General features: G+C 41.3%; 1 protein-coding gene across 2 annotated transcripts; it reads right to left on the bottom strand.

Annotated features, from left to right (window-relative positions):
* ptpdc1a (protein tyrosine phosphatase domain containing 1a) lies at positions 1 to 27,043 on the bottom strand. 2 transcript variants are annotated; one of them, XM_028574864.1, is made up of 10 exons: positions 26,828 to 27,043; positions 16,965 to 17,060; positions 12,277 to 12,448; positions 11,858 to 11,938; positions 11,566 to 11,684; positions 8,286 to 8,423; positions 7,095 to 8,203; positions 3,628 to 3,813; positions 1,033 to 1,140; positions 1 to 946 (listed from the first exon to the last, which is right to left on the bottom strand). In XM_028574864.1, exons 2-10 carry the CDS (start codon positions 17,050 to 17,052, stop codon positions 833 to 835), a joined length of 2,115 nt encoding a protein of 704 aa, XP_028430665.1. In that variant the 5' UTR covers positions 17,053 to 17,060; positions 26,828 to 27,043; the 3' UTR covers positions 1 to 832. The 2 variants fall into 2 exon arrangements, with proteins under 2 accessions (XP_028430665.1, XP_028430667.1); XM_028574866.1 differs by having other exon boundaries at positions 857 to 946; positions 3,628 to 3,835.

The following is a 27,043-nucleotide window of genomic DNA, read 5'->3' as shown; positions in this document are numbered from 1 at the left end:
CACACACACACACACACACACACACACACACACACAGCAGCAGCATGACAGAGTCAAGACAGAGGCCATTTGAGTTGAGGCAGAGAGCATTTCGCCAACCGCAGCAGTTGGAGGCAGATATTGATGTTTGACAAAGGCATGTACAACAGAACAGAACAGTAAGAGATGTTTGGTGAACGCAGTATTAAGGACATCAATTGATTGGAAAAGCAAATGGACTGTGGCCTGTTGAATTTGCATTGCCATAACAATAGCCACAGTTTGCGTTTTACTCTAAAAAAAAAAACTCTTTACATTCTACACAACAAAGCAACCTTTCAACTTATCAGGTTATAGTTATTGAACCAATTGCTGCATTCCAAATAAGAAGATCTGAATAAATAAGACACATTTTAGCATATACACAGTGTAAAAAACATAAAAACATATTTTGGTTTAAATAACAAATAAGACCAACAGCATTGACAGCCGAGTTACACATTTAAATAACATTATATTAACATCATGAGAACGTTCTCAGTCATTTTCCTAGAAACTAGTTCGACAATAAAAGCACATCTAGTCCCTCACAAATATTACAGAACAGATGACAAACAAATACTTTCAAACGGAGCACAGTGGCACGTTAACTGAAATAATGGCAGTGCTTAGAGTCTATTAAGAGCTTACAAGAATGAAATGCTAAACCGTTAAATTACATTAAAAAAAGACTAAAGATTGGCAGATCTCAGAAATATCTGATGCAAGGAACTGACTGAAAATACAATAATGCCCCAAAATGAGAGTGGAAACTTGGTTGGGAGTCTTCCTCTTGTCGTCTGTTGCGGCTGGATCAGGAGTCTTCGTTCTCCTCCACAGCTTTGTCACACAGCTCATGAAGAATGGGAGTCAGGATTGCTTTAAGTGTTGTGTATAAAGACTTGTTCTTCTCTGAGGCAGGGTCAATCTGGAGAGAAAAGAAGAAACAAAAAAAAACAATACTAAATGCAAAACACTTAATATATTTAATTTACACCGTCAGTTAATACTCACCTGTGTAAAGGCTTGTATTGTTTGGTTGAGAAAACTATTTTCCACTTCTTCAGGCATTGGCAGATGAGCAGCACAGTCGAGGATACACAGCAACGTGAGTCTGTGGCCCTGGCAGCAGGAAGAACAGGGATGATACTGTCAGATTACATGGCAACATTTTCAGATTTCTTTTTATAAATCATATAAATAAAAACACAGTCCAAAGCCAAATGATAACAGTTAAATAGGTGAGTTATGTAGCCCATATTAAATACTCTGGATTAGTACCGTTTACATATTACAAAGAAGGAGTAAATATGACAATATCGCTGTGTCTAATCTTTGTCAGCTGCTGTATCAAACCACTACCTTACTAAACATTCTTAAAAGAGGCTGTTAAATTCAAGCCGGGGAGCGGAATTCGATTTCCAGGGGAAAACGAAGGACTTTCCGCCGGAAACGCGTGTCCCGTGGGAGTGTTTTAATCCAAACCACAATCTTTTTCCTAAACTTAACTTGTCATTTTGGCGCCTAAACTTAACTGTCGTCTGTGCATAACGCTCATTTTTTGTCGCCTAGACTTGACCGTAATGTCCGCCCAAATGACCGGCAGCTTGCGGTGCCCTCTACCCGGCTCAAAGCCCCTTATTCTCGGGTAACTTCACTACCATCTGCCGCTGATACGACCGGCGCTCTGTAGCCGGCGTCACGGCTTTTCGAGTTCTTCCGCTCCTCCAGTAGCAATGACATCTCCATCAACTGCTCTTAAACTGCTCCGTTCACATGAACATAAAATTGATTTCAGCATGCCCTTTTCACGTCAACAGAAAATTACGTTGCCTTTATCTTTTCAGGGCAACCTTCCATAGAGATTTATCAGCCTACTTTAAATTACAGCGACAGTAAAAATGTAAGTTTAAACTTTGCAATTAATCCGCGGTTCACATGCATTCCGAATCATCAGTGTTGATCCGTATGGCCCACGGATCACCATCACCATCCATCAATTTTTGACACATGGTCTCGTTTATATGTCTCAGTTGTGTTCCGATCTGGCAGCCTCATTGATTGTGAGTAGGGCTGTACTGAACCATACTGTACAATTTTTTGAGCTTCGAAGCTTCAGTGCTTTTCAACAGTGAATATTCAAAGCTTCGGCAGCGGCAGGGGAAACCAACATTTCCGACCACACTTTAAGGCAGCTTTGGAAAAAGAGAGAAAATAAAAGGCGAGGAAGCGCGAGATGAAGCAACTGCTGCTTTTTTTTTTTTTACCTTTATAGTGTTTAAAACGTTTTCACAGTAACATTACGAGTCTAATAAACCATACATGATTATCCACAGCAGGTTGACATCGGGTTGCTTTTCTCCAAAAGTTGATTCGGACTTAACTTTTTGCTGCAGGCATTCAAAGCAAACGGAACGAGTTTTTACCAGAAAGAGTTTTTACCGGACTGTCTGACGAGTGACGACCAAGGACACAAACTCTCCACTTGATTGGTCCAGGACACAAACTCTCCACCTGATTGCTCCAGGACACAAACTCTCCGTGTGTGAATGAATGCTCAGCCAGTTTCTCACTGTACTGGCATTCTGCACGGCAGTAACTAACGTGTTACTATCTTTATCTTCATCAAATCACCTGAAAACGACACCAGGCTGCTACAGTCTAACCATACAGACCTCTACAAACATCAGACTGCTCGCTCGTACTCAACATGCCTGTTCTTGGCTGAGATAGACGACATAGCGCTGCATAAATTAGCCAGCGGATAGCAGACATTTAGCAAGTAGCTTAAAGGTGCTGTAGGTAGGATTGCAAAGCCAAAATATTTGAACATCGACAACTTCTCAGTCCCTCCCCCCTTTCCGCTAAAGCCCAAAATGGTCTCCTAAGCCCCTCCCCCCACAAGGGAGAATGAATGCGTGTGCATGAGCAGTGACTGACACACAGTTAGATGCCCTGATTGGTGCATCTGGACAGGGTGCTGTGGATTTTTGCAAATCGCACTACAGGCTGTAGGTGGGGCCAGAGGAGCCACATTTAAAAAAAAATGTACCTGCTTCATGTAGTTCTACTGGAACATAGGGTCAGTTTCAGCAAATATGACAGAAAGTTAGTTATATAAGTCTTACCTACTGCACCTTTAATCCAAAAAATGTCAGCCTGCACGCATGTTTAAAAAAAAAACAATCCCAAAATTGAAAATCGAGTACCCATCATACCAATATTTGAATATTCGGAAGCAGCCCCAATTCTGACAAACCCTTTGTTTTAGGCTCAGGAGGTAGAGCGGGTCGTCCTTTGGTCACAAGATTGGTGGTTCGATCCCCGGCTCCTCCTGTCCTCTAGAGCTAGACACTGAAATCCAGGTTGCTCCCGATGGGCAGAACAGGGTCTTGCATTGGTGTATGAATGTGTGCGTGAATGAGAGGCAAGTTGTGAAGCACTTTGTCCAGTAAAGTAGAAAGGTGCTCTATATTTAAACCTAAACACTGAAAACACACTCAATAACATTATAATTAGTTTTACAGTGTTACTGGACACTGTGTTAAAAGGTGTCTAAAAGAAAGGCGTTATCGCTGTTAGCTTCACACAGATATTCAACCCAGCTACCTTTCTTAGTGAACCAAGGGCATTCTGTGGGTTTACATTCTTCTCGCAAAGAGCTTTTACTTCCTCTCTGCTGATGACTGGGTCCTTGAGCTGCTCCAGCCACGACCACATCAGACCTGACAGGACCAGAGGATCTCTCTCCATACACAGCCTCTCCCACGCTCCCTCTCTGGAGTTCAGCTCTGTCTGCATCACAACATAGAGCATACTGAAAATGAAGCGTCTTGTGAGGCAAGAAATGCAGGTGTAAATCAGGAATAACAATGTGCTAAAGTTATGGTTTTGTCTATTAAAACACAGCTCAATGATGAACAATGAGCACAGTCTAGAAGGGTGTGTTTTTAGGGTTGAAAACGAATGCATAGGAGCTCTGAATGTGTGTTGCATAGCGTATTTGTCATACACAAAGTGAACTGTGGATAACCTTTTTTTTTTTTTTTTAAACATTAGCTACAGAGCTGAGCAAGTGCCACATCGCTCATACTGAAAAGAGTATTGGAGGAAGCGACATCCTGTGTGTCACACTGGGGGAATTAGAGTCTCCTATGATCAAGGGTTTCACCCAGCATTTCCCAGAATTACAGCTTGGCTTCAAAAAGGAAGGCATGTGCAGAACTGGATGTTACATTTCACCCATTATTTGTACAAATGAAAAGTATTGAGGAGATGATGATTAGAGTTCTACTGTTCTACTGTCTACTTACTTTTTGGGCTTCAGTAAAGTGGATAAACATTGGTTGCATTGTCAACTGGCTACCTATTTGCATCCTTCTACCATCTGACATTGAAGAATCTTTTGGTCACAAAAAGAAACCAGGTGAAAATCTGGTTATACAGCAAACCTACGTAACCTTGTTGCCCTAAAATATGCATGTAGATGCAGTAGGCCAGAAGCAAAACTTACTGGAATATGTAACACTTCTGGGCAACATACTTGCCTAATATCATGATATTAGGCACCTGGTGCGCAACAAAAAGCGGTATCATTGCAGGAGAACAGCTGTGAGTTAATTATGATATTATTAATTATTATTAATGATATCATAATGCTGCTTCAAGAAAACGGACCCTGTAGTTGGAGAAACAACTAGTGTTGTTTGATCTAAACCTAAGATGAAACTATTTTGAATACATGGATGAATTGTGTAACAATCTTGCAACACTGTTGTCACAGTAATACTTTCTGTGTCTGAAGTCTTTGTCTTGCACATGATGCATATGTACAATGCCGATAGAAACCCAGTCATGTGTACTGTATGCATGGCCAAAACATTGGCTCAAAAATCTAGCTGGGAAAAAATGGGTTTCTTTTTTCATCTAACCAGATAATGGAAACCGTGTTTCTCGTTTATGACACAGGAAATGTGCAGAAAGCCAGTAGTGACTGTGTTGGTCTGTGCAAGTGTCCTTTTTAAGTGATGTAGCAGATACCGGATTAAATCTGACATGGTGTGACACCAGGTGACACAACATGCAGAAGCTGGCAGTCTCATCAATTTACCAGGACTTATTAATTATTAATGGAATAGTTCAACATTTTAGGGACATACGCTCATTTATTTTCCTTCTGAGAGTTAGATGAGAAGATCAACACCACTCTTATGTATGTCCGTTATATAATATGAAGCCTGAACCAGCAGCCGGTTATCTTAACTTAGCATGAAGAATGGTAACAGAGGGAAAACAGCTAGCCTGGCTCTGTCCAAAGGTAAAATAATCCACCTACCAGCACCTCTAAAGCTCCCTACTGCACACATGACATCACGTGTGTTTAATATTGAAGTGTATACACAACACATGGTGGTTTTACAGGAGATCATGTTTTGGACTGACTTCCTGGAGACTTGACAGGCAACCAATTAGAGACTCCAGGTATATGACCCCATTACAATGGTCATGTCTTAAGACTGCACATGATACTGTCTGTTAAAATGTAGAAATGTTTTGTTGCACTGACAGTGATTATAATAGTAGTTTAATTTTAGCAGTTTCTAATGCTTGGAAAGAACATCAGGTTGGTTAATTAGTTTAGTATTATTTGTAATATATGATGCTACTCTGGTTTAAGTCTCTTTTTCTTAATACTGGGGTCTTGTTAGCCTGCTGGGGCTGAACATATTTATCCATGACAGAATAATAAAAATCTAATCAAATCATATCATATCATATAGGAACCTGCCTCTGTAGATTCACACCAATGTTGGAATTTACAGTAACATTATAGGTGTAATCAATACAAAGGGCTACATACATTGTTTGACTATTATCATTTCAAAGTATTTATGGTGAGCAATAAATATGCAATAAGTTTGCCTGCTTAAAGTTCTGTGACGTGGAGTATGATGTAATATTAAGTTAAACACGGCAAAAATAATATAATAATTATTTAGTTAGTTGGCTCTATATTTATGTTATGGATTAGTCCAGCTACGGTAGCTAGGCTACCTACAGCCATGTTAGCTAAGGCTAGCTCTAATGTATCACCCCCAAATTGTCAAAAGTCAGGTCCATTCGTGCAAGCAGAAATCAACTTTGAGAGCAGAGTGACCTGTGACAGCGTGTATGCCCTCCAGCGCTCGCCATGCAGACGCTCTCTGGCGTGTGGTGGCTGCTCCGTGCGTGTGGTGCTTAGTTTTATACATGCAGGTGCCATTCTTTCCCTCTCCCTACGTTTTGTTTCAAACACATGGCCTGTACAACTCTCGGTTGTTGAATTTGTGCGCAAAAAATAATACCGGCACGTGTGAGATAATGTAATTTGCTCGTGATCATGTTTATCGCGCTCGCGAGATATGACATGAATCTGTTCATTTCAAATTCTGTTCTGTTCATTTATTTACCATTGTTAGGCTGCTACTTAGAACGTTTAGTAAGCTAAGCTATCAGTTATTCAACATTAAATGAAGCTTCGCTACACTGAAGCTAATGTTGGCCCCAAATAAACATAGCAAGCTAAGCTACAGCAGCATGACAAAAGTAGTTTACGCCGGTGGCGTCAGTGATCCTCAGCAGTTTTATTTCCGATTGCTGCGCTTGAGCTTTTGAAATGTAGCTTGTGTGGACGCTACCACACAACTAATACAAGAGCTAAGCTACTAAAAAGCTTTTTTAGTAGATTTAGTAAACAGCAATGCTATTGAGAAGTATTTAAACTAGTTACGCTATTGCCCAACGCTGTTGCAATACAAGTTGGATTTAGCACTGTGACGGCGTCGGCAAAGGTTGCTAATGTCAGCTACTTTTTAATTTGCCAGAAGGTGACATAGTGGCAAATGCCGGTTCAACTGGTTAGCATAAAATCAAACCGGTTTAGACTCGTACAACGGACTGGACCAGTGAAACCAGGAAATCAACCCAACTCTAGAGAATACTAGTGCAGAGACTCCAGACTAGAGTCCAGAATAACAGCACAGGAGTATTTATGTGACTACATGGTATATTTGAGAGTATTTTATGGGGTACACTACCTGCCACACTGAGACCTTGGAGGTGAAATCCTTGTCAGTCAGGTTCATGGCCAGAGCTTTGGCCACCAGTAGGCATCTGCTCTCTGGGGAGAGCTCAGACTGGAGGGTGATGAAGGGAACCCCTCCGTCTGCTCCACCTGCTGACACTTCCACATCTGGCGGCTCCTCACTGGTAAGCAGTTTGCTCTTGTTTGATAAGGCTGGCAGTGTGGCATCACAGTGAGATTTGATTCCCTGCTCGGACAGATCTAAAGACAAACTCTGAAGACCCTGATGTAGTGGCTTTTTTAATAAGGGGAATCCCGTGTCTTGCTTTGCTTCTGTATTGTGGCCCCGAATGCTTCTAATGATGTCCTGAAGAGAGAGGTCATAGAATCTGGGAGGGATACAGGCTGGAAGGCTACTGTGAGATAAGGAATGTTTGATCAGGCACCGGATTGGTTTGTTGCTCTTCAGATTTCCTAAATTGTGCTGCTGTGGTCCAACTTGGTCAAGGACAGAATCGCTGTAACTGAGGCTCCTGTTTGTGGACAGGGAGGACTTCAGAGGGCTTTCTACATTCTGCTGCCTCCACAGAGGGTCAAGCTCATTGTCACTGGCGAGAGGTTGATCATGAGGAGGTCTGGACTGTAGAGCAGGTGGGCTGAGAGGATGAGACGAAAAAGGTGGAACAGGAATCCCCTTTCCTCTCATCTCCTTCCCGAGCTGCTGAAGGGCTTGCTGGGACACGGTCTTCTCCACCTCGGCTGTGAGGTCGGGGATCTCCAGCCGCTCCTCCTCGATCACCACCTGTCGGTTGGCTGCGATGTCGACGAGGAGCCTGCAAACCAGCTGGACGATCTTTGGCACATTCTTCATCTGTCGAGCCTCGTAGCCATGCAGCAGGTGGCGCTGCCGTGTAAGGTACTGGGACAAGGTGACAGCACTTGCTTTGGGTTCTGCACAGGAGAAGACGCTTCGGAGAGGAACCAGGAACTGGGCGAACTCCCGGACACACAGCAGCTGGCCTCTGGTCTGGATGGAGTTGGGTCTCTTGGCTCGAACAAACAGGATGGCTTGGTCAGCGCTCATGCGGGACGTGAAAACCAAGTAACAAGCCAACAACACACCTACACGATGAAAAATATGAATCGGATATCTTACAAGCATACATGAGGATTTGTACAATGCCAAATTGCCCGTGTTACAAACCTGTTCTTCCAAGACCAGCATGGCAGTGGACAGCCATTTTCCCCTCTTGGACAGCAAATGACATGACTTTCACCATGTCAAGGATTGTAGTCAGAGATGCCACACCATAATCCTTCCACCCAAAGTTGTAGTAATAAACTGAAATACACAAAGCCATAATAATTCAGAGCTGATCAATATCTACCTCAGAATTTTTCAGTGATAATACATCACACTGCTCACCACGCACGGGCAAATTATTTCAATAGACTGGTATGAAATATTCATTTATCGGCCATTATAAATGCATCTACCGAAAGTTTGGAAAATGCCTAATATCGGTCCGCCAATATGTCGGTCGGGCTCTAGTTTGTTTATTCACTATCTAACCGACATCTTTTTTGTGTTAAATGAAAGACAGCACTATTCAAAGTGCAGCTGATGCTTTGGTAAGGTGACCTGGGTAAATATCTCAGGAGAGCTTGTTAGGAAGAGGAATACAGATTGCCAACCTCCAAAGTCATAACATGTGGAATCCCTCCGTAATTACTTGGTTACTAGCGATCACACGGACACAGTCAAAACACAAAACATGGATGGTCTGAGGAAAATCTTAAATCTACCTAATATAATACCTGCTACTGCTATTCATTTGCACGTAGAATGAAAATATACAAATAAAATGTGTTCCACCACTATTCTCTTGTCATGCAGTCTCATCTTCATTGTGTACAAATCAGGGATGTATTGCAACAATTATTTATAAATAAATCCATGATTTAGTTTACATGTTAAGTGAACTGAACATTTTTTAAATATATTCTTAGTAACTACTACCACTAAGGAAGGGTCTGTCTTGTGCGACAATGGAAACTGAGGTTGAAGTATGCCCTGCAACGCCCTGAACTGCTACAACTATCATTTAGAGTCATAGTTCCACTATCTTTATTGTTACTATAACTGCCACTGTTCATCACTATCACATCCAGTCACCTGCTATAATTATTATGAATCATTTGTCTCTATATCTGTAAATCTGTATTAGTGTCTGTGTCCAAACTGGCAGCAGCAGATGGTGACTACAAAGAGCCTGGCTCTGTCCAAGGTGCTGCCTAAAGGAAGTTTTTCCTCACCATTGTTGTACCAAATGCTTGCTCGTGGGAAATTTTTTGGTCTTTGTAAATTATAGTGAGTGGTCTAGACCTACTCTATCTGTAAAGTGTCTTGAGATAACTTGTTATAATTTGATACTACTTGAATTGAAGTTATACTGGGATTAACCATTCTTCTCATTGTCACCTTACACATCAATTTCAACGCATTCGATCACACAAAGCTGCTGTATCAGTTTTCTGATCTCTGATCAGTCCAACCACTGATGTGTATTGGTCAGGGAGCAGCCTGTGAAGATGCTGAACCGTTTGTCTTGCTCTTAGATCATTATTTGCGTTTGTGTTAGTTTAGCTGTCAGCTAGCTAGCTGTTTTTGCTAACAGTTATTCTTCTAGAGTTTTTGACTCATAAGCAACAGTTACATCCAGCAAGTGGTATGTCTAAATATTTCTTAGCCTACTTAATAATTTAGTCAAGAAATCCAGGTCTGTCTATTTTTCTAATTTAATCTCTTCCTCCAAGAGAAACCCCAAGGTTTTATTTGATACCATAAATATAAATCTATTGTCTCTCCTGCCATTGTGACAACAATATGCTCTTAAAATGACTGTAATAGGCTGCTGTGATTTTTTTATTGATAAGGTAGAGTCTATTAGATCAAATACTCAGCCCGGGCCACACCTTCATGTAGACTGCGTTCCTTCACCTAGGCCTATCACCATTGAGTCTTTCCAACCAATCAGCCTCCATGATCTGATAAACCGGACCAAGAAAATGAAAATGTCCTCTTGTCCACAAGATATAATACCATCCTCAATATTCTCAAAATCACTTCCTGCCATTGGCCCTAGTATAGTGGCTATTGTCAACTCTTCATTGGCCACAGGCTGTGTCCTGTCCTACTTTAAACATCCCACTATCCAACCTATAATAAAGAAGCCTAACTTGGACCCAACAGTTTTAAAGAACTATTTTTTAGAGAATTTGGAGCTGTATGACAAATTTCAGTCAGGTTTTAGGAAGAGACACTCAACTGAGACCGCCTTGGTGAGTCCATAACGACCTTCAGATGGCCTCAGACATAGTTCTATGCTAATTGCTAGTACTTCTATACCTAAGTTCTGCCTTCGATACAGTTGACCACCATATCATGATTAAGAGATTACATGAATGGGTGGGCTTATCAGGAGTGGACCTAGATTGATTTACATCCTATCTCTTAGATAGAAGTTTTGATGTCTCTATTGGGGACTCCAACTCTGCATCATCGCCCCTGTCTTGTGGTGTTCCACAGGGTTCAGTGTTGGGCCCCATATTGTTTACTCTATACATGTTGCCTCTGGGTCAGATAATTCGCAATTTCAATATCTCTTATCACTTTCATGAAGATGACATTCAGCTTCATTTTACCTTCAGGCAAAATGAGCCATCCAAACTTACAAGGCTCCTAGATTGCATAGACGCCATAAACAACAGGATGGCTGAAAGCTTCTTGCAGCTAAACCCAGATAAGACAGAGGTTTTAATTATAGCGCCTTATGTCTGTGAAAAGCGCTGTATAAATACATTTTACTTACTCTTTGAATACTATGTGTGGTGCAGCCGCTTTAATTACATGCCGCGTGCATTTTGTCTCCATATTTTTTATAAAGTCCATCATACTCTGCATAGGTTTCTTCTGTAAAATAGAAAATAATGTGAGCATGGTCCTATGATTATATCAAATCATTCACATCACATTCATTTTCAGACCATATTTAATGTTTATTATATCCATTGTTGTGTTGCGCTGTAACTACGATCCGGTGAATGGACAGATCATTAGCTACATTGTCTGCGAACTTCACATTATTTTTAACAGAGCGCCGTTTCGCTGACTTACCAGCACAGCTGATGTGATCCAAACATTTCAAATAACTTTAGGGCATTGTATAATAACACCAACTCATCCAATGAATGAATATAAATATGTTGGAGAGCTTCTGTGTGTTCACAGTGGTTCGTGATTTAGATTCATGGATAAAAAAAGAAAAAAAAATTGTTTTTGATTCAACTTTGGAATGATGGAAAAGTAATATTTTTAGTGATGAGCTTGCTGTGCTCTAATGGCTCTGGGTGTGCTATCATGCTGATTTGAGCACCTCCCACACCACCACATTCTTCTTTATGATGGATGGATAGAGACTCACTGTTTGCCTCCATGAAGATTTCAGGTCGATAAGTGAAACCGCTCTCCTGCTCCAGCGGGTTGCCACAGCTGGCATGTTCTCCGGGCCTCTGCAGGTTAATGACCGTCTTCAAACCACAGCTGGGCACAGCAACAGGTCCATGTCAGTGTACAGAGCAACCCACAAGCCAACAGACAAGTCAACACATACATTACAACCCATCAAACTTTCATTTTACTGTTAACCTATATGTTAAAACAGAATCAAATAAAAATATTAGATTCAAATGAGGTGTGAAAAGAGACTACTGTACCTTTGAAACTGTTCAATTATATTATATTTATCTATGATTTCAGTTGAAGGCCTTGCCATAGCTAGCAAGTTGTCAGTAATCCTGTAAGTGGAGAATGTGACAAATTAGGGGGAGTTGTGTTATATATAGCAAAACCATAAATAATAATGGTGAATTAGCAACTTTTTGCACAATTTTGAAGAGCTCAAGATACCAAAGACCCTGATGCACTGACACTTAAGCTCTCACTTCAATGATTCAATGATTCCTTTTTTTAAAACGGATCATAGTGCAAAAGAAAAAAAAAGGAACAAATGTATTGGCTTTTCATTCTACTGATGTGGACTTCACTGACCCACACTGACCAAGCACAGCGCTAAGAGGAAAAGTAAGTGAACACTGAGGACTGTATAAAAAGGTAATGTAGCTGTAGGACATACCAGGACGAGTAGAGGCCTTTGACAGCTTGTTCCTCATCACTCCAGCGAGAGGGGTTCTCATATTTACAGGCTTTCCCTCCACAGGCCATGGAGCACTGCATGTGACCGGGGATGACATGTCTCAGGGTCTCCCCCATCTTGGTGTACTTTGCTGTAGGGACCCTAGTATTGGCTAGTAAAAAAAGAAACAAAAAAGAAACATAAGAACAATTTGACAATAGTGCATGCTTTCCTTGCAGCTGCATCTTCAAAGCCTGATCTTGCATTCAGTGGAAGGGTGAGGCTGGTTCATGCTGACGGCTACCATGACTCTGTGGAAGGAGGAGTTCCAGGGCAGAGCTGCGTCTGCGTTGCAGGACCTTCAGCATGATGTCCAAGGCCGAGTGCCTGCGGTTGTGCTTCCTCGTGCTGCCCGTCATCTCCCAAGCTAAAGAGGGTCGTCCTTGGTGCAGCTGCATCGCACTGTGCTGCTGACTTTACTGCCGCATCTCTAAACTAACAAAAGCTCAACAGCTCTGTGCCCATGGTAAATTATCACACAACAATCACAGTTGGCAAACCTCAAAAATCAGTTCATCAGCAGCATTGGTGATGTCCCCATGACAACCACCTCCAAAACTGTCAGTGTGAGGTAGATGTGGGCAAATGTTGTACATACACACACACAAATAACCTTTTTCCGTGTGTCCTTCTGACGGCCACATTCTGCTTTATGATGATAGGAGGACATTTCACTAGAATTGTACCCTTAATTTAATTATTTAATTCACACATACACACACACGCACGCACACACACACACACACACACAGGCAGCTTGTAAATGAAAGAGGAAAATGCTGTGTGAACAGTGATTTAGGTTATGTTATTGATTAATTAATGATTCATCATTTGTGTATACTTGAATATAAGAAACAAAAGAGCTGTAACAATGGGAGACAAGACTATCTTGTTGTAATACAGACATTGTGCTTGAAGCCTGCTCAACCATTCAGCAGCCAGTCACCATCAAACTGAAGCCAAGAGGTGGAATTATACTGCTGGCTATATGTGGCAGCAGCAGAGATGAGAAAGGGCTGCAGCAACAGGAAGCATGAGATGGCTGTCTGCACAAGTTATGGCCACAAAATAATGCCCACTGAAAATCAGCCATATTCACCAGTTCTCTTCTTTTCTATCGGTTTCTACTTCTCTTCTTGAACTGGCCTATTATCGGGCGCCTGGGTAGCTCACCTGGTAGAGCAGGCGCCCATATATAGAGGTTTACTCCTCGACGCAGCGGCCCTTTGCTGAAAGTCAATCCCCCTCTCTCTCCCCGTTCATGTCTTCAGCTGTCCTATATAAATAAAGGTCTAAAATGCCACATAAAAAAAATAATAATAATAAAAAAAAAGAACTGGCCTATTATCTGTTCTTACAATCAGGACCAGAGGAACACTATGTTCCTCTTAAAATTAAGATTGGTACATTTTAGAAAACTACATGTAACAGGAGGATATTCAGAACTTAATATTTCAGAAGGGAAATAATTAATTTGTAATAGCTGACAAATTCATTTCTACTTACAGAACATCACATAAGTGTGCTGCTGAAGAAGAAAAACTGCTAAATCCCAGTCTCAATTTTGCACCCGAAGCCCCCCGGAAAATGTGAACCTTCAGCATGTGTATGAAAACAAACAAGCACCTTTATCATGCTTAATAATAAAATACCTGTTCATTAGGGATGCACCGAATGTTTGGCAACCAAAATTATTAGCAAAAACAAGCACTTTAGGTGTTTGGCTGGATTTGGGAGCTATTTTACCTAACAATTACGTCAATTGAATCGCAACCAGCGTAGAGTGAGAGGCGCGCACGCTTTTTAAATGCAGCAAACATGTCAGTTGTGTGGAAGCGCTGTCAAAATATTATATATTTATAACGATTCCAATCCTTGGTACTTGTCTGCTCAATACACAAGCACCGACAGCGAGAGATGGTTTAGCGCTGCATCGCATGTCATCACCCAGTATTAAAAGGGATGGTTCGGAGTAATTTCACCCTAGGGTCCTTTGTACCATGACCTCAAGCCAAACACCCCCCCGCCCCCAGAAGCTTTTTTCCCTTGGTCTAACATTGGGCAAGTTAGCGCTATCAGCCAAATAGCTTAGTGCAGGCGCTAACGGAACCAAAGGTGTAGCTCGTTAATTACCCCACTAATAATGCCCAGAATGGTACTAAACTTCTACAGTAGTACAAATAGGTTATGTACTAATAAAACGAGGCATTGGAAAATTTGTAAGTACACCAGTAGTTTATTTAAATAACACTTGCCTGATGGCTTTGGTCTCTACGAGCAGCTGGCGGTGAGACGGCAGTAACACGAGTGCTTAGGGATCGTCTACAAACTACAACACCAAAAAGAGATACAACAAAAATATTTATTAATTTAACTTATTGTTTAAAAGCAAGTGCTGTAGCACAACTAGCAGGAGACAAGTTATAATTGAGGTACGTTTGGAGACACTACCTTATTTAATCATTAAATTAATAAATATTTTTGTTGTATCTTTTTTCTGTGTTGTAGTTTGTAGACTCTCGTTTTACTGCCGTCTCACCGCCATCTTCCCTTTAACAACAGATGAAGCTACCATGTCTTGAGAAGCATGTCGTTTTATTTTATACACAGCAGCACTCGTACGCTAAGTTACTTCCACTTCCCGCTCCACATACTCACTGACCTCACATCCTCAACATTCACTCTCTAACTTACACTACTCTCGTAAGGAGGAACCAACTTTCATGTTAGAAAGCAAAGAAGCTACTTTTCATGAAGAACAACATGCCACTTTTCCTGAAGAAGTAGACTAAGGCTGTTTTCACACCTATAGTTTGTTTGCTTTCATCAGTTGATGAGTTGGTAAACTTGGGAGTGATTTCCCCTTAGTTTGGTTTGGTTTCACACCTGGAAAAATCCAAGCGTACTAAAATGCGTCATACGTAAATCACGCGAGAATGTTCACCCCTCTTATTGGTCGGATCTGTCTGGGGCGGGTGCAAAAAAGTAAATACAGGAAGAAGGTCCCGTGTGGACTATTGCATATTTCATGCTAGTTCAAACTACGCTTGGCAGCAGGTAACGTTAGCCTACCGTTAGCTAGCAGCTATTTAGATTTCTTTGCGGGAACACCGCCTTCACCTGCCATTTTTATCGGCTCGCTTTCGGGTCTGAACTTTCCGTGAAGCTTGCGCAGAGATCAACTGCACAACTGGGTTATAGGTTGCCAGGTTGAGGTGACAAACGGGTTGAGAATTGTATATATTGTGTGGATTGTGTGAATAGGATGCGTTTCATTCAAGATCTGGCAACTGGTCAACATTAGACAAACATATTGGATCCGATGATTTATAAAGTTTGGGCCCTGCAAATTACAGGAGTTTCCTGGGAGAAATAACAAACCAGGAGGGGTCCAGGAGATAGGGCTAAAAACCGGGAGAAACCCGGACTTTGTAACATTTTGTAACAAAAATGCCTTGGTTACCTTGTTTCAAGCCATTCTAGCGTGGTGAAGAGTAGAAAGCCTGCAGGAAGCCTCAGCTCGATTTGTGCCAGTTCTCATTAATATTCAACGAGCTAAGCTGCTTGACTCTGATTGGCTAACAGCTAGCCAATGAGAGCCTGGCTATCAGCATCCTTTACCCAGCGCAATTGGGCGAGCTCATGAATAGTAATGAGCTGAGGCAACACCACGTCAGACTGACCAGCTTTTGTAATTGGCCTGATTTCTCTGCTTATTTCTTTTCAGTGGCTAGAGCTGACAGAGGAGGTAGCAGTTCATTTTCACATTCACCACATAACACAAACACATATGGACCTAACATATTTCAAAAAATACAAGTAAAAACAGTTTTGTGTGGCAGGGCGCCTTTAAAGTACATTTAGAAGAGATAAAAAAAATTGCTAGTAATGTGCGATTAATCACGAGTCAACTATGGCCAAACATCAAGCATCAATTTTAATGGAAACATGGAGACACATTGTCAGAGGTCCACACCACACCTATTTGAATCTTTTCCTGATGGGAAATATATGGGTGAATTGTTTATATAAACAACTTAATCTCAGAATGCATTGTGAAGAAATTATTTATATAATAATATAATTAATATAATTGTTAAAAAAAAGATATGAAAAAATGCAAAACATGCACTTGCCTCATAAATAACTATCAGGGTTATGTCTTTTTTAAGAGACGCGGTCCGTCACATCCATGATGACAGATGTCTTATTACCAAAACACTAATCGATACACCAGGATCAATACTGGTATTTTCTTTTATTGATGGAAATGGAGTGGATGGGTGTTTCTTAACCTGTAACGCTATTAATACATACTTAAGCAACAATTCTTGTAAGATAATATATTTGCTGTCAAATCTGAAGTATACTATAAAATATTATATAATATATAATAAATCTTCTCATAACAAATAAATCACTTTTGTTTGTTTCATATGAAAGATTACAGAATGCCATCCAGTCACCCTTGTAATACATTTTGTCTTTAACACTTTTAACAAAGCAATTATCTTCACTGAATCAATCCATTTCAAGTCTACACAGTCGTGTGCCGTTGCTTTGCAAGTAATACAATATAAAAATTAAGCAGCTTCTCGTGTTGTATGTGTGTTGCAGCGCTCTCCTACCTGTCTCCATCTCTGTGCTGATCTTTCCACTGCAAGCTCCACTGGTGGGGTAAGGCAGGTCACTCAGTATGCTGACACCAGCTGCCATGACAGGAGCTGAAATGTGTGAATAAACATTGTGTGACAAAGGGCAGATAGAAAAAATAGACAAGAAAAACAGCTTACAAGCAGAAGCTTTGGTTGTGCTGATAACGCAAACAGTAACAAGGTGCACACACAAATGAGATATGAGGAGCGTGAGCAGCGTTGCCTGGCAGGATAACCCAGGGGAGAAAGGGAAACGTGCAAAGTGTGCCGCAAATGTCGGCAGCTCATGTGTCAGTCTGACCACTGCACCTCTGGGAGCAGGTGGGCAGGGCTTGGGGACAACAGTGGGAGCTAGGAGCACATCCAAGATCCAGGTGCTTAGTTACAAACCACACTGTGCTCAGCAGCACCCGGCAAATGAGCATGATCAAACTCAGCTACAACACCATTTCAATAGGTTTTGAGTAACCAGTTGGAATACTTCAAACTGTATATTAAGCAAATTCCTCCTATTTTATTGGGCTGATGCCACACTTCCACATCCACCTGCAATTGTGCAGCATCAGGGCAATGCTTCTTGACTTGCACATCTGATTTATGTAGCCTGATATCACAGTTGTGTCACACAGAGTGTCAATTTAACTCCATGACCAACCGTTTCTCACGTTACACCCAAAGATCTAAAGGGCTTCATCACTGTAGTGAAATTCTGCACCTTTACAGCTCCTCACAGTGGTCCATTAACAATTGAGCAGGGTCACTGTACTTCACATGCTAACTTTTTGATGGGCAAATGATTCCTGGACCTTTTCTTTTTCCGTCCTCTTGCATAAAGTCAATTAGGATGGCTTAATCAAAGAGTGAAGAGTGTATGAGGTTGAGTTCACTACTAATGTCTGAGTGTAATGTACAAAGCTACAACCTGTGTGTTTGTGTCTGTGTGTGTGTGTGTGTGTGTGTGTGTGTGTGTGTGTGTGTGTGTGTGTCACATGATCTTAAAGTCTCAAATTATGTGACATCGATTTTAGTCAAATAACATTTTTAACATTTTCTTAGGGGAAGACCCCCACAACCACAGCCCTCCAGAAACCTTAACCTCAACAATAAATAATTGCATTAAAGTGACACAGACTATAATGTGTAGCAACTCAGAAACAAGTAGCCTAAAACAGGCACGGCGCCAGGATTCCAGTTTTGGATGGGCCAGACCAATTGTGGGTGGGCCTTAAATTAAAAACGTTATCAAATCCCTGTTTAACCTAATACAAATGACTGGCTAATATACTGTTATATTATATATATTATATGTGCTTACATAATAAAGATTGTAATAGCTTGATGCTCTTTAAATATGTTGTTGCATTGTAAAAAGTTTCGGTGCAAAGGACGGACCTATCCGCGATCGCTCTCCTTGGTTCTGCCCAAAAGAAGAGCGCTTTGGAATCTCCATTACCACCATACCTGGCTGTGCTATAGCACATCTCTCCTAACCTCAGGCCTATAGACTGTAAAAGTGGTCAGGAATCTAATATTTCCCCAAAACATAGTTTAGTTCTGCTCGTATACCATTGAAGTCACTGTTCCATTATTAATGTGACTACTATTGCCACTGTTCATCACACCCCCAACCGGCTCGTCAGACACCGCCTACCAAGAGCCTGGGTCTGTCCGAGGTTTCTTCCCAAGAGGGAGTTTTTCCTCGCCACTGTCGCACTGCTTGTTCTTGAGGGACTTATTGTAATTGTTGGGGCTTTGTAAATTATAGAGTGTGGTCTAGACCTACTCTATCTGTAGAGTGTCTCGAGATAACCTATGTTATGATTTGATACTATAAATAAAATTTAATTGAATTGTATAACATGAGGCCGAATATTTCACAATTCTTTTCAACTGTTTTAAGTTTTCAACAATACAGATCAACAACACTGCCCGACAGTTTCAATCAATACTCGACCACAGAACGTGTTCATTGACAACGTCAACGTTATTTCCTTACATTAGTGTGATGTTTAACAAAAATAAATAAATCGCATTAATAGCCCTAAAGCATTATTGGCCATAACAGAAAACCATGAGGGAACAACAACTTGACAACAGTAACAAGCTGTTATAGAAATAGAACTGCACCTGCGGGTTATGAATTGATTATTTTAATCCATATATCTCATATAACGACATAATACAATACAGGCAGAGTAGCCACATACCTTACTGTTATCCTGTGGCGGTCTTACACAATTAAACTCAGCAGAAGAAGTGATCGGATACTTTAGCACTGGTTGAATTGCGGGCTCATCCACGGAAGACCGATCCACAGGGCTATATCCATAGGGGCTACATCATCCACTCGCGAGGCAGAGACAAAGGCTATAGCACCGGCGCTGGTCGCGCTAACCGCGCTGGCCGCGCTAGCCCTAGCCGCGTCAGCATCCTGCGGTGTCCGAGACAAAGATGTGCTAGGCGTTGTGGATCTCAGCTCTCCTTCATCTCCTGGTTGCAGCGATGACTCTCAGACCGTTCGTGCACGTTTAAGGTACCTAAACAACGACTGTTGCAACCTTGTCCTTTACTGGAAATGATTTTCACACTCTCAGATCACTGGGAGCTAGCCTAGCATACCTACAAGCTACATCCGATCCGAACCTCACTGTCTGCTGAACTTGCGCAGAAACATAAAAATAGACATGACCCGTTTTTTTTAAATTGTTGTTGAAAACTAAACATTTAGACAATTTTAGCACAAATTATGAGATTATTTGCCGATTTTTAATAATTCTTCACCAAATTATAATATATTAATTGATTAATGTTTTTTGAGGAAATGTTTTGGGTGGGCCTGTTGAAAAGTGGGTGGGCCTAGGCCCGTCAGGCCCACCCATAACGCCTTGCCTGAATGATAAAAACGTCATGTTAAATAGACCATTTGGACTTACAGTCATGGTAGGAAAAGCACAGGTGTTACTAAAAACAATGGCTCTGCTCTAGTCAAGTGTCCTAGTGAGCAATGACAGTGTAACAGTGAGTCAGCACTCACATTATAGTAGGACCCTGAAACCAAAGTAACTAAATGGAACTGGCCATCAGTAGGCCTGTCGCGATAGCCAATAAATCAATAAATCGCATGATGAATAAAAATGAGCTCGATAATCTTTCCGGCCGCGATAATTCCCATTTGCTTGTTTGTTTTCCTCTGCCGCCACGGTATCAGAAATAAGGCAGACGCACAACAGGGTTTCCGCTATGTACGCCGCCGCTCCTTCAGCTGTTTATGAACAGACATAAAGTCGTAATTACACAACTCTACAGAGCCGTCTGCTCTACTAAACTCAAGCGAACTGTCATCCACTTTCTCTCCCCTTTTAGGGTGAGCAACTGGAACAGTGACAGGACGTCATCACTCGCCAAGTCATGGCAACCATATAAACAACAGGGCGAGTACACTTGTCACTCAATCTTAGGCAAAGTGACAAACGGCGGTGAAAGCCGCGACATGAAATCCGCACTCACGCGGGCAACGTGAAATAGGACAGCTACAGTTTATTGGAAATTAGCATTGTGGACACTGAAGTTGATTAATTTACTGTTTATCAGACCCCAGATGAGACAAGAAGCTAATGTTAGCGAAAGCTGTGCTGTTTCCAGGTTAGTGGGGGTGCATACCACTCAAAACCAACATAAAAAACGTAGTAGCCTAATGTTCACTCAGTGTTTTCTTTTGTTGTTAAACTGTGTGTAAAATGAGCAGTGACGTTAAATCACCGGTTTCAGGTAACGGCACCCCGCGGTACCGTCTATTTGCTGGATGGTTTCAAGCTAACGGTCGGTAGCTAACATTACCAGATAAGCCTGTTGACAGCGACGTTATTGTTCATATTTTGGCACAATTTTTCTGACCGTAGTAGTGGTCATAGTGACTGAAAAAGTGATGGGAGATGCTAAAAAGAAACTACAAGCTGTTGTCAGGTAACTTTAACGTTTTGATTGCGTTTGGTTTTTATTCCAGTGCATTTTTTGTTAACAGAGTCCGTTTTATTTATTGTTTTTGGTTGTGTTTGGTTTGTATTTAAGTACATTTTTGTTAACAGAGACAGAGTCCATTTTATTTATTGTTTTTGGTTGTTTTGTTCATTTATTGTGGATATTTAAAATGTTTTCGTTTATCGCAATCCTTTCTGGGACCATTTATCGTCCAGCAAAATTTGTTATTGTGACAGGCCTAGCCATCAGTCATTTCATTTTATGTACTTCTGTGCTTTTCCTACTGTGACATTTCAAAAAGGTCCCGGCCTATTGTTTTGTTGAACAAAATACACTTTTGAAGAACTTTAAGAGGGGTACTAAATTCCTCAACGTTTCTGACTGATAACAATGTGCAAACCAGTGATTAAAGTTTACTTCAAAGTCAACTTCAAAAGTTAATTTATCCTCTCAATTTTAAATTTAGTAGACATTTAGGTATACTCAACATTGATCAATACTCTGAAAATGAATCAGCAGTTAAGCACATCATTCAAATCAATGTATTAACAATGTAGGTCACATACTGTAGTATCAGCTACAAGGGCTTTTAATCTGCAATATATTCTTTGAGGTCAATACGTGGACATTAACTGATCGATCAAACCACCTAAAGTTTTTTTGTACATAAAGTAGGAATGTTATGCAAGTGGTTTCAATTATTTAAGGGCCTATACATGAACTAGAAGGGAACTAAGAGAGCGCAGACCCAGAAGATGCTACCAGCACTCTGCTAAACCTTTTCTTTAAGCATTTGGAAGGCAGCAAAGCGCACGCCAGGCTGCTATTCGTGGATTTCTCGTCTGCTTTTAATACAATCCAACGACATATTGTAATCGATAAACTCAGTAAGATTTTAATATTGCGGGCTGGTGCTGGATTTTTTAATAAAAACTAAGGACATGAGTATTGATTTTAGGAACAAGCTATCAACCCCTGAAAGTAGTCTCATCAAAGGTAGACATTCTAGATAACTACCTGGGGATTTTTTGTTGATGACAAGCTGAATTTGAATTATAACACTGAGATGCTATGTATAAAGGGCCAGCAACGTTTGTTATCTCAGTTTCAAGTTGAGACCGATGTCGATATCTCTGTATAGAACACATTTTTTATGATAATCAAATAAGGAACTATTTTCCAAAAGGCATTTTTTTTACTTTTGTGATTTATTTTCAGAAATCACTGATATTGGGCACCTTTACCTGTGTGCAAAATATGACTGTCATCAGATTTTCAGAAGAAAATCTAAATATTTATATAAAAATACATTTTTAAAAGGATACAAGTGTGTCCTGAATTCACACTATGAATAAGCCAACCCTGAGTATTCACAATAAACATCTAACTCACTTGAGACCAAGTCACTGTATTCTGTGAACATTGTACAACAGTTCAAAAATTTAAAGTACAGTAGTAGGCCTTAAATGGCCAAAGCCAAAAGTATTGAAAGAGGTAAAATGTGAAAATGGAGCCAGAAAAAACTGGACTGAACAGACACTGGCTTTTGCAGTCTGAACTGGAAGGACAGTAACTGCCAAGTACTTAAAGGTTAGGCCTAACCCTTGAAATTATAGAAATTGGTGCCTTCTAGGCCGAGATAAGACAGAAAATGCGTTTTTGCTCATATGGATGAAAGACACCAAATCCCAGAATGCACTTGCTTCGCTGCTTAGACTCTACTCCCAAGCCACATCCACCTACAGACCGACAGTGAGGCAGCATTCAACTCAACCCAAATGTGTTTTATTGTTATTTCAACCATATACACGAAACAACATTTCACCGTGGCTGTAATGGTTACACATTTAAAACTTATAAAAACGACATACGAAACAGGTGTTTACAGTCAGCCAAGCGCTAATGCTAGTATGCATTAGCTGAACTTTACGTGTGTGTGCAATAGCTACATGTAGCAGATTATAAACACAGTTGTAAATTTGCGTGAAATGTAGAACGGTCGGCATTTACTAGTCACAAACTTCCCCAGCAGTTAGCATTTAGTTGGATACAAGCAGCTAATTTCTGCACAAGTCCGTGCTAACAAAATCTCCACTCTTACCCGGCGACATGTTTCCACAACAAGAAAAACACAGTAGTCTCTGAACTCGCGATTGGAGTTTTGTTTAAGTTGGATGTACTCCAGTTTGTTGTCTAATGAGCAGACACTTGCAAACAGGATTGATGGAACAGGTGGCTGGCTAGCGTTAGCTTTCCACCTAGCTAGGTCCAGCCCCCGTTTGCGTTTCACCGCTGAGAATGTCCCCCCATGATCGCCGCCGCTGCTGCCCACTTCGGCCGCCGCTGCTGCCCACTCCGGCCACATTCATTTCTCCCTCGCCCACCGAGAGCCGGTGGTCTACTAAAGTTTCCAGTGTCCCATTTCGCCGCAGATTCCGTCTGCAAAAACCAACATCCCCGCCCACATTTTTTCTTCTTCTGATTTCAGCAGTATAGACGCTGTTAAGCGTATTACTGTCCTCCACAGGTCAGATTTAAATCTAAATTCTCACACACTCACATCTAAGCCTACACACGTCAAATACACAGGAATGATTCACATTGGCTCTATTCATCGGCCCTATTTTGACATCGGAACGATACCGATGTGTAAAAAAATGACCATATCGGCCGATATTATATCGGCGGCCGATATATCGTGCACCACTAGACCCTCATGATCCTATTTTACAGAGCTTATATCGAGTCCGTTTGAACCTTTTCTTTAATCTGTTTGTACAGCAACCTCAGCATCAAGGCCTAAAACACACTATCCAGAGCAAGATCTTGGGGATACAGCAGAGTATGCTAACTGACTGATTTGTTCAACAGACAAGTAGGGAGGAAGGCTGAAGCCATAATGTCCGACAGCGATCACCCCCTTTACTTGGAATTTCAGATTTTGCCTTCTGGCTCTAAAGGCAGCTACACACCGGGCTGATAATCGGCCGTTGGACAGTCTGGCGAGGTCGGTGACTCGAGTCTGTTTGGTGTGTTCCGTGCCGTCGTCCGTCTGAGGGGCTGTCATTTTGGCCGACCTGACATGTTCAATCGGAGACAGGGCAGTCGGGACTCACCCGGAAATGGCAAGCGGAAAGAGCGTGACTAGAGTCTCTCAAAATCTGAGGAAAAACTTTTAAACTGACCTTTGTTGATCTGAAATGAAGACAGATTCAGCAACTGCATGGCCTATTTCTCGCTTAAAATGTTTTCAGAAACATGTTTCAGTGAATTATTTTAGTACAATAGGAGATTGTATTCTGAACAAGCCGCCGTGACAGTCTGTCTTTGAATTTCCGGAGAAAACAAACCCACGTGACACGTTCGTCCAATCAGCTGCCGGTTTTCATTTTTTGGGCAACAATACAGATTAGCGCCGCCTGCGGTTATGGAGACGTATTAGCCTACGTCTCGTCTCTTCGGTGTGTTCTGAGGCACTTTTTGGACCAACTCAGGGAGACTGATCAGTCCGACTGGCTTTTCTGGCGACGGTTGGCCATCTGGTTGGTGTGTAACTGCCTTAAGAGTAACAGGTACAAGCCCTCCTTCATCCCCAGAGCCATTTCATTTGTAAACTTGGTCTGGGGGAGGAGGTAGTAACACCTCACTTCACTTGGCAAAGTGTGGAGTTTAGTTAGCGATATGATGTGGTTTGTGTTGACGGTGATGATGGTGATGGTGATGATGATGATGATGATGATGTCTATGCTGCTGATGGGGACAATTTGTGCTACGATGGAAGCGATGATGGTCATGTATTCAAACATGTCTGGTCACTTTGCACTTTATTGTAGGTATTTAACCTCATTCTGCCACTTTTTTTAGATGTTATAGTTGCTGTGCTTTGTACACTGGGAAATGTCAAAGTCGGTCACCAGTGGCTATTGTTGATCTTCTAGCCCACTGGTACTCGGGTAATAAATAAATAAAAAGGTCACATTTATGTCACTATGCCTGTTAGTATAGTCCTGAGGCTTCAGGCTTCTGTAGTCTTTGAATAATTGATGGTGTACAGTTAAAACCTTTCTTTTTCCATCTACAACTGTTTTGGGACTTCTTTTACACTGTAATCCACACTTCTTGTTACAAACTAACATGGCACCAAAACCTGGTATGACACTGGTTGAAGTGCTTCCAACATGACAGCCGGAAAGAAGCCTATCCAATCCGTTCAGCAGTCTGTCCTGCTGGAGCCTGACACCACTTGGCATTGTTTATAGGAAGCTCTTGATAACAAGCTGGTGACGATCAGGTGTTCTTCATGACAGATGTGACGTACGTGCATCAAATATTAACAATTATATGAAACTGAGCTAATAAAGTGACTACATAAAAATCTCTTCACTCAACCACTAATCAGGAAAAAAGGAACCAAAACTCTCATGTCCACTGGGAATGTGTTGTTGATGGAAATGAGATGTCGTGAAGGCTATGACATATCGTTCAGGGATGCTGCTCATGAGAGTGGGATGTGAGAGTCATTTCCACTGAGTATGCTAATAAAGAAACATGGCCAACGTATGTTTAGCCTAATCTGGATCAATGACGTTCATTTCCAGGATAATCGCATTTTGCCGTTGTTGTAACTTAAGGCACAGTTTGCCAATTTTCTGTACTGCTGTACATGCAGATGAATTGCACCAGTACCCAGAGGTCTGTTTACCCGCCGCTAAATCTCCACTGGATGATTCTCTTCAGAAGAGTTGAAATTCAGCAACTTTCCCCAATTGCGCCATTGCAATGAAATTTTAGGCATCCAATAAATTAGACAACAAAACACAACATACAGACATACACACATTTATCTCAAATCACTCACAGAAATTTAAAGAGTTAACAATTTGTGAAGTGATTACAAAGGTCTGGCATGGACTGGCCATGTGATGCAATGACCATGATAAGGTGCTAAGGTAGTGTGTGCAATGGTGGTAGTGCAAAAGTGAACAGTGCAGGGATTGACCAGTGCAATAGCTTATTATTATTATTATTATTATTATTGTTATTATTATTATTATTATTAAATACTAACTATGAAAAGACAATAATGTAAACATAATAGAATTGCTTGACAAACAGGAAAATAAATGATATACTTTAAGAACCATACATAACAGGGAATAAGTTATAAGATGTAGATGTTATGACCACAGTCTAGATTGTGTACAGCAAATAAAAAGTGATATATTGGTAGGGGCTGAGAGACAGGCTCATGCTGAAAAGTCCATTTCTCCCCTCCCCCTTTCTCCCATAATGTATACACTAAAGTCAGATGTTTATGTTTGCTTTGTTGTCCTTGTTTTTAGCCATGTCCATTTCTGTGTAACGTTACTTTGAGAGCAACAAAAAGCCGGAGTCAAAATCCCTGTATATGTCCACGCTGTCTTGGACATTAAAGCTGATTCTGATTTTTAACACCTCATGTGATTAACCTGTAAATCTGACAGCAAGTTCCAAGAATCTGGCGGTGTCTTCAGCACAGGCTGGTGATGAGCATGCAGCCATGTACAGGCCACTACAGTCAGCGAACAAGCATCTATCTGTCTCGTCTGTTAACGTCGGCGCTCTTATTAATGTTAATGAGCCTAACGTTAAGCTCACTGACACTGCGTTAGTAACGTTAGTATTGTGGCACAGGCAGACTAACATTAAGTTAACTTCTTGAGTGTTGTGCAGGTGTAACGTTGACCGTACCGTAACGTTAATGTGTCTGGTGCTGATGCTGCAAGCTCACGTTAGCTAATTAGCTTAATGTAACGTACAGCGAGCATTTAGCTACGTTAACCGAAGCTAGCATGGTGGCTAGAGAAGGCCTAGCTTACCGTTCTCCTGTAGTCTGAGTCCGGAGCTGTCTTTACAATATCTGACATTGTCGATTCATCTCTCTGAGTCCATTGTTGTTTTATGGCTGACACGTAGCAAACCCGGGTTTTTCTCTAGCCACATCATTTGGTCCGCTAAGTGCAGCTAGCTCACAAGCTAACTTAGCAACCTGACGACGTGTTGTCATGTAGAATGGTCCCCCGACGTCATGGGAC

This window comes from Perca flavescens, chromosome 4 (assembly GCF_004354835.1).
Source record: "Perca flavescens isolate YP-PL-M2 chromosome 4, PFLA_1.0, whole genome shotgun sequence".
NCBI classification, from domain to species: domain Eukaryota; kingdom Metazoa; phylum Chordata; class Actinopteri; order Perciformes; family Percidae; genus Perca; species Perca flavescens.
This window is presented reverse-complemented; position numbering and strand designations above follow the sequence as displayed.

Bases quoted from the DNA above. Each gene is read 5' to 3' on its own strand.
- ptpdc1a (XM_028574864.1), bottom strand. From the start codon at position 17,052: ATGGCAGCTGGTGTCAGCATACTGAGTGACCTGCCTTACCCCACCAGT. The intron at 12,449-16,964 runs GTAGGAGAGCGC...TTTTTTTACTAG, and splicing joins CAGCACAGAGATGGAGACAG to CCAATACTAGGGTCCCTACA. The intron at 947-1,032 runs GTGAGTATTAAC...TTTTCTCTCCAG, and splicing joins CAATACAAGCCTTTACACAG to ATTGACCCTGCCTCAGAGAA.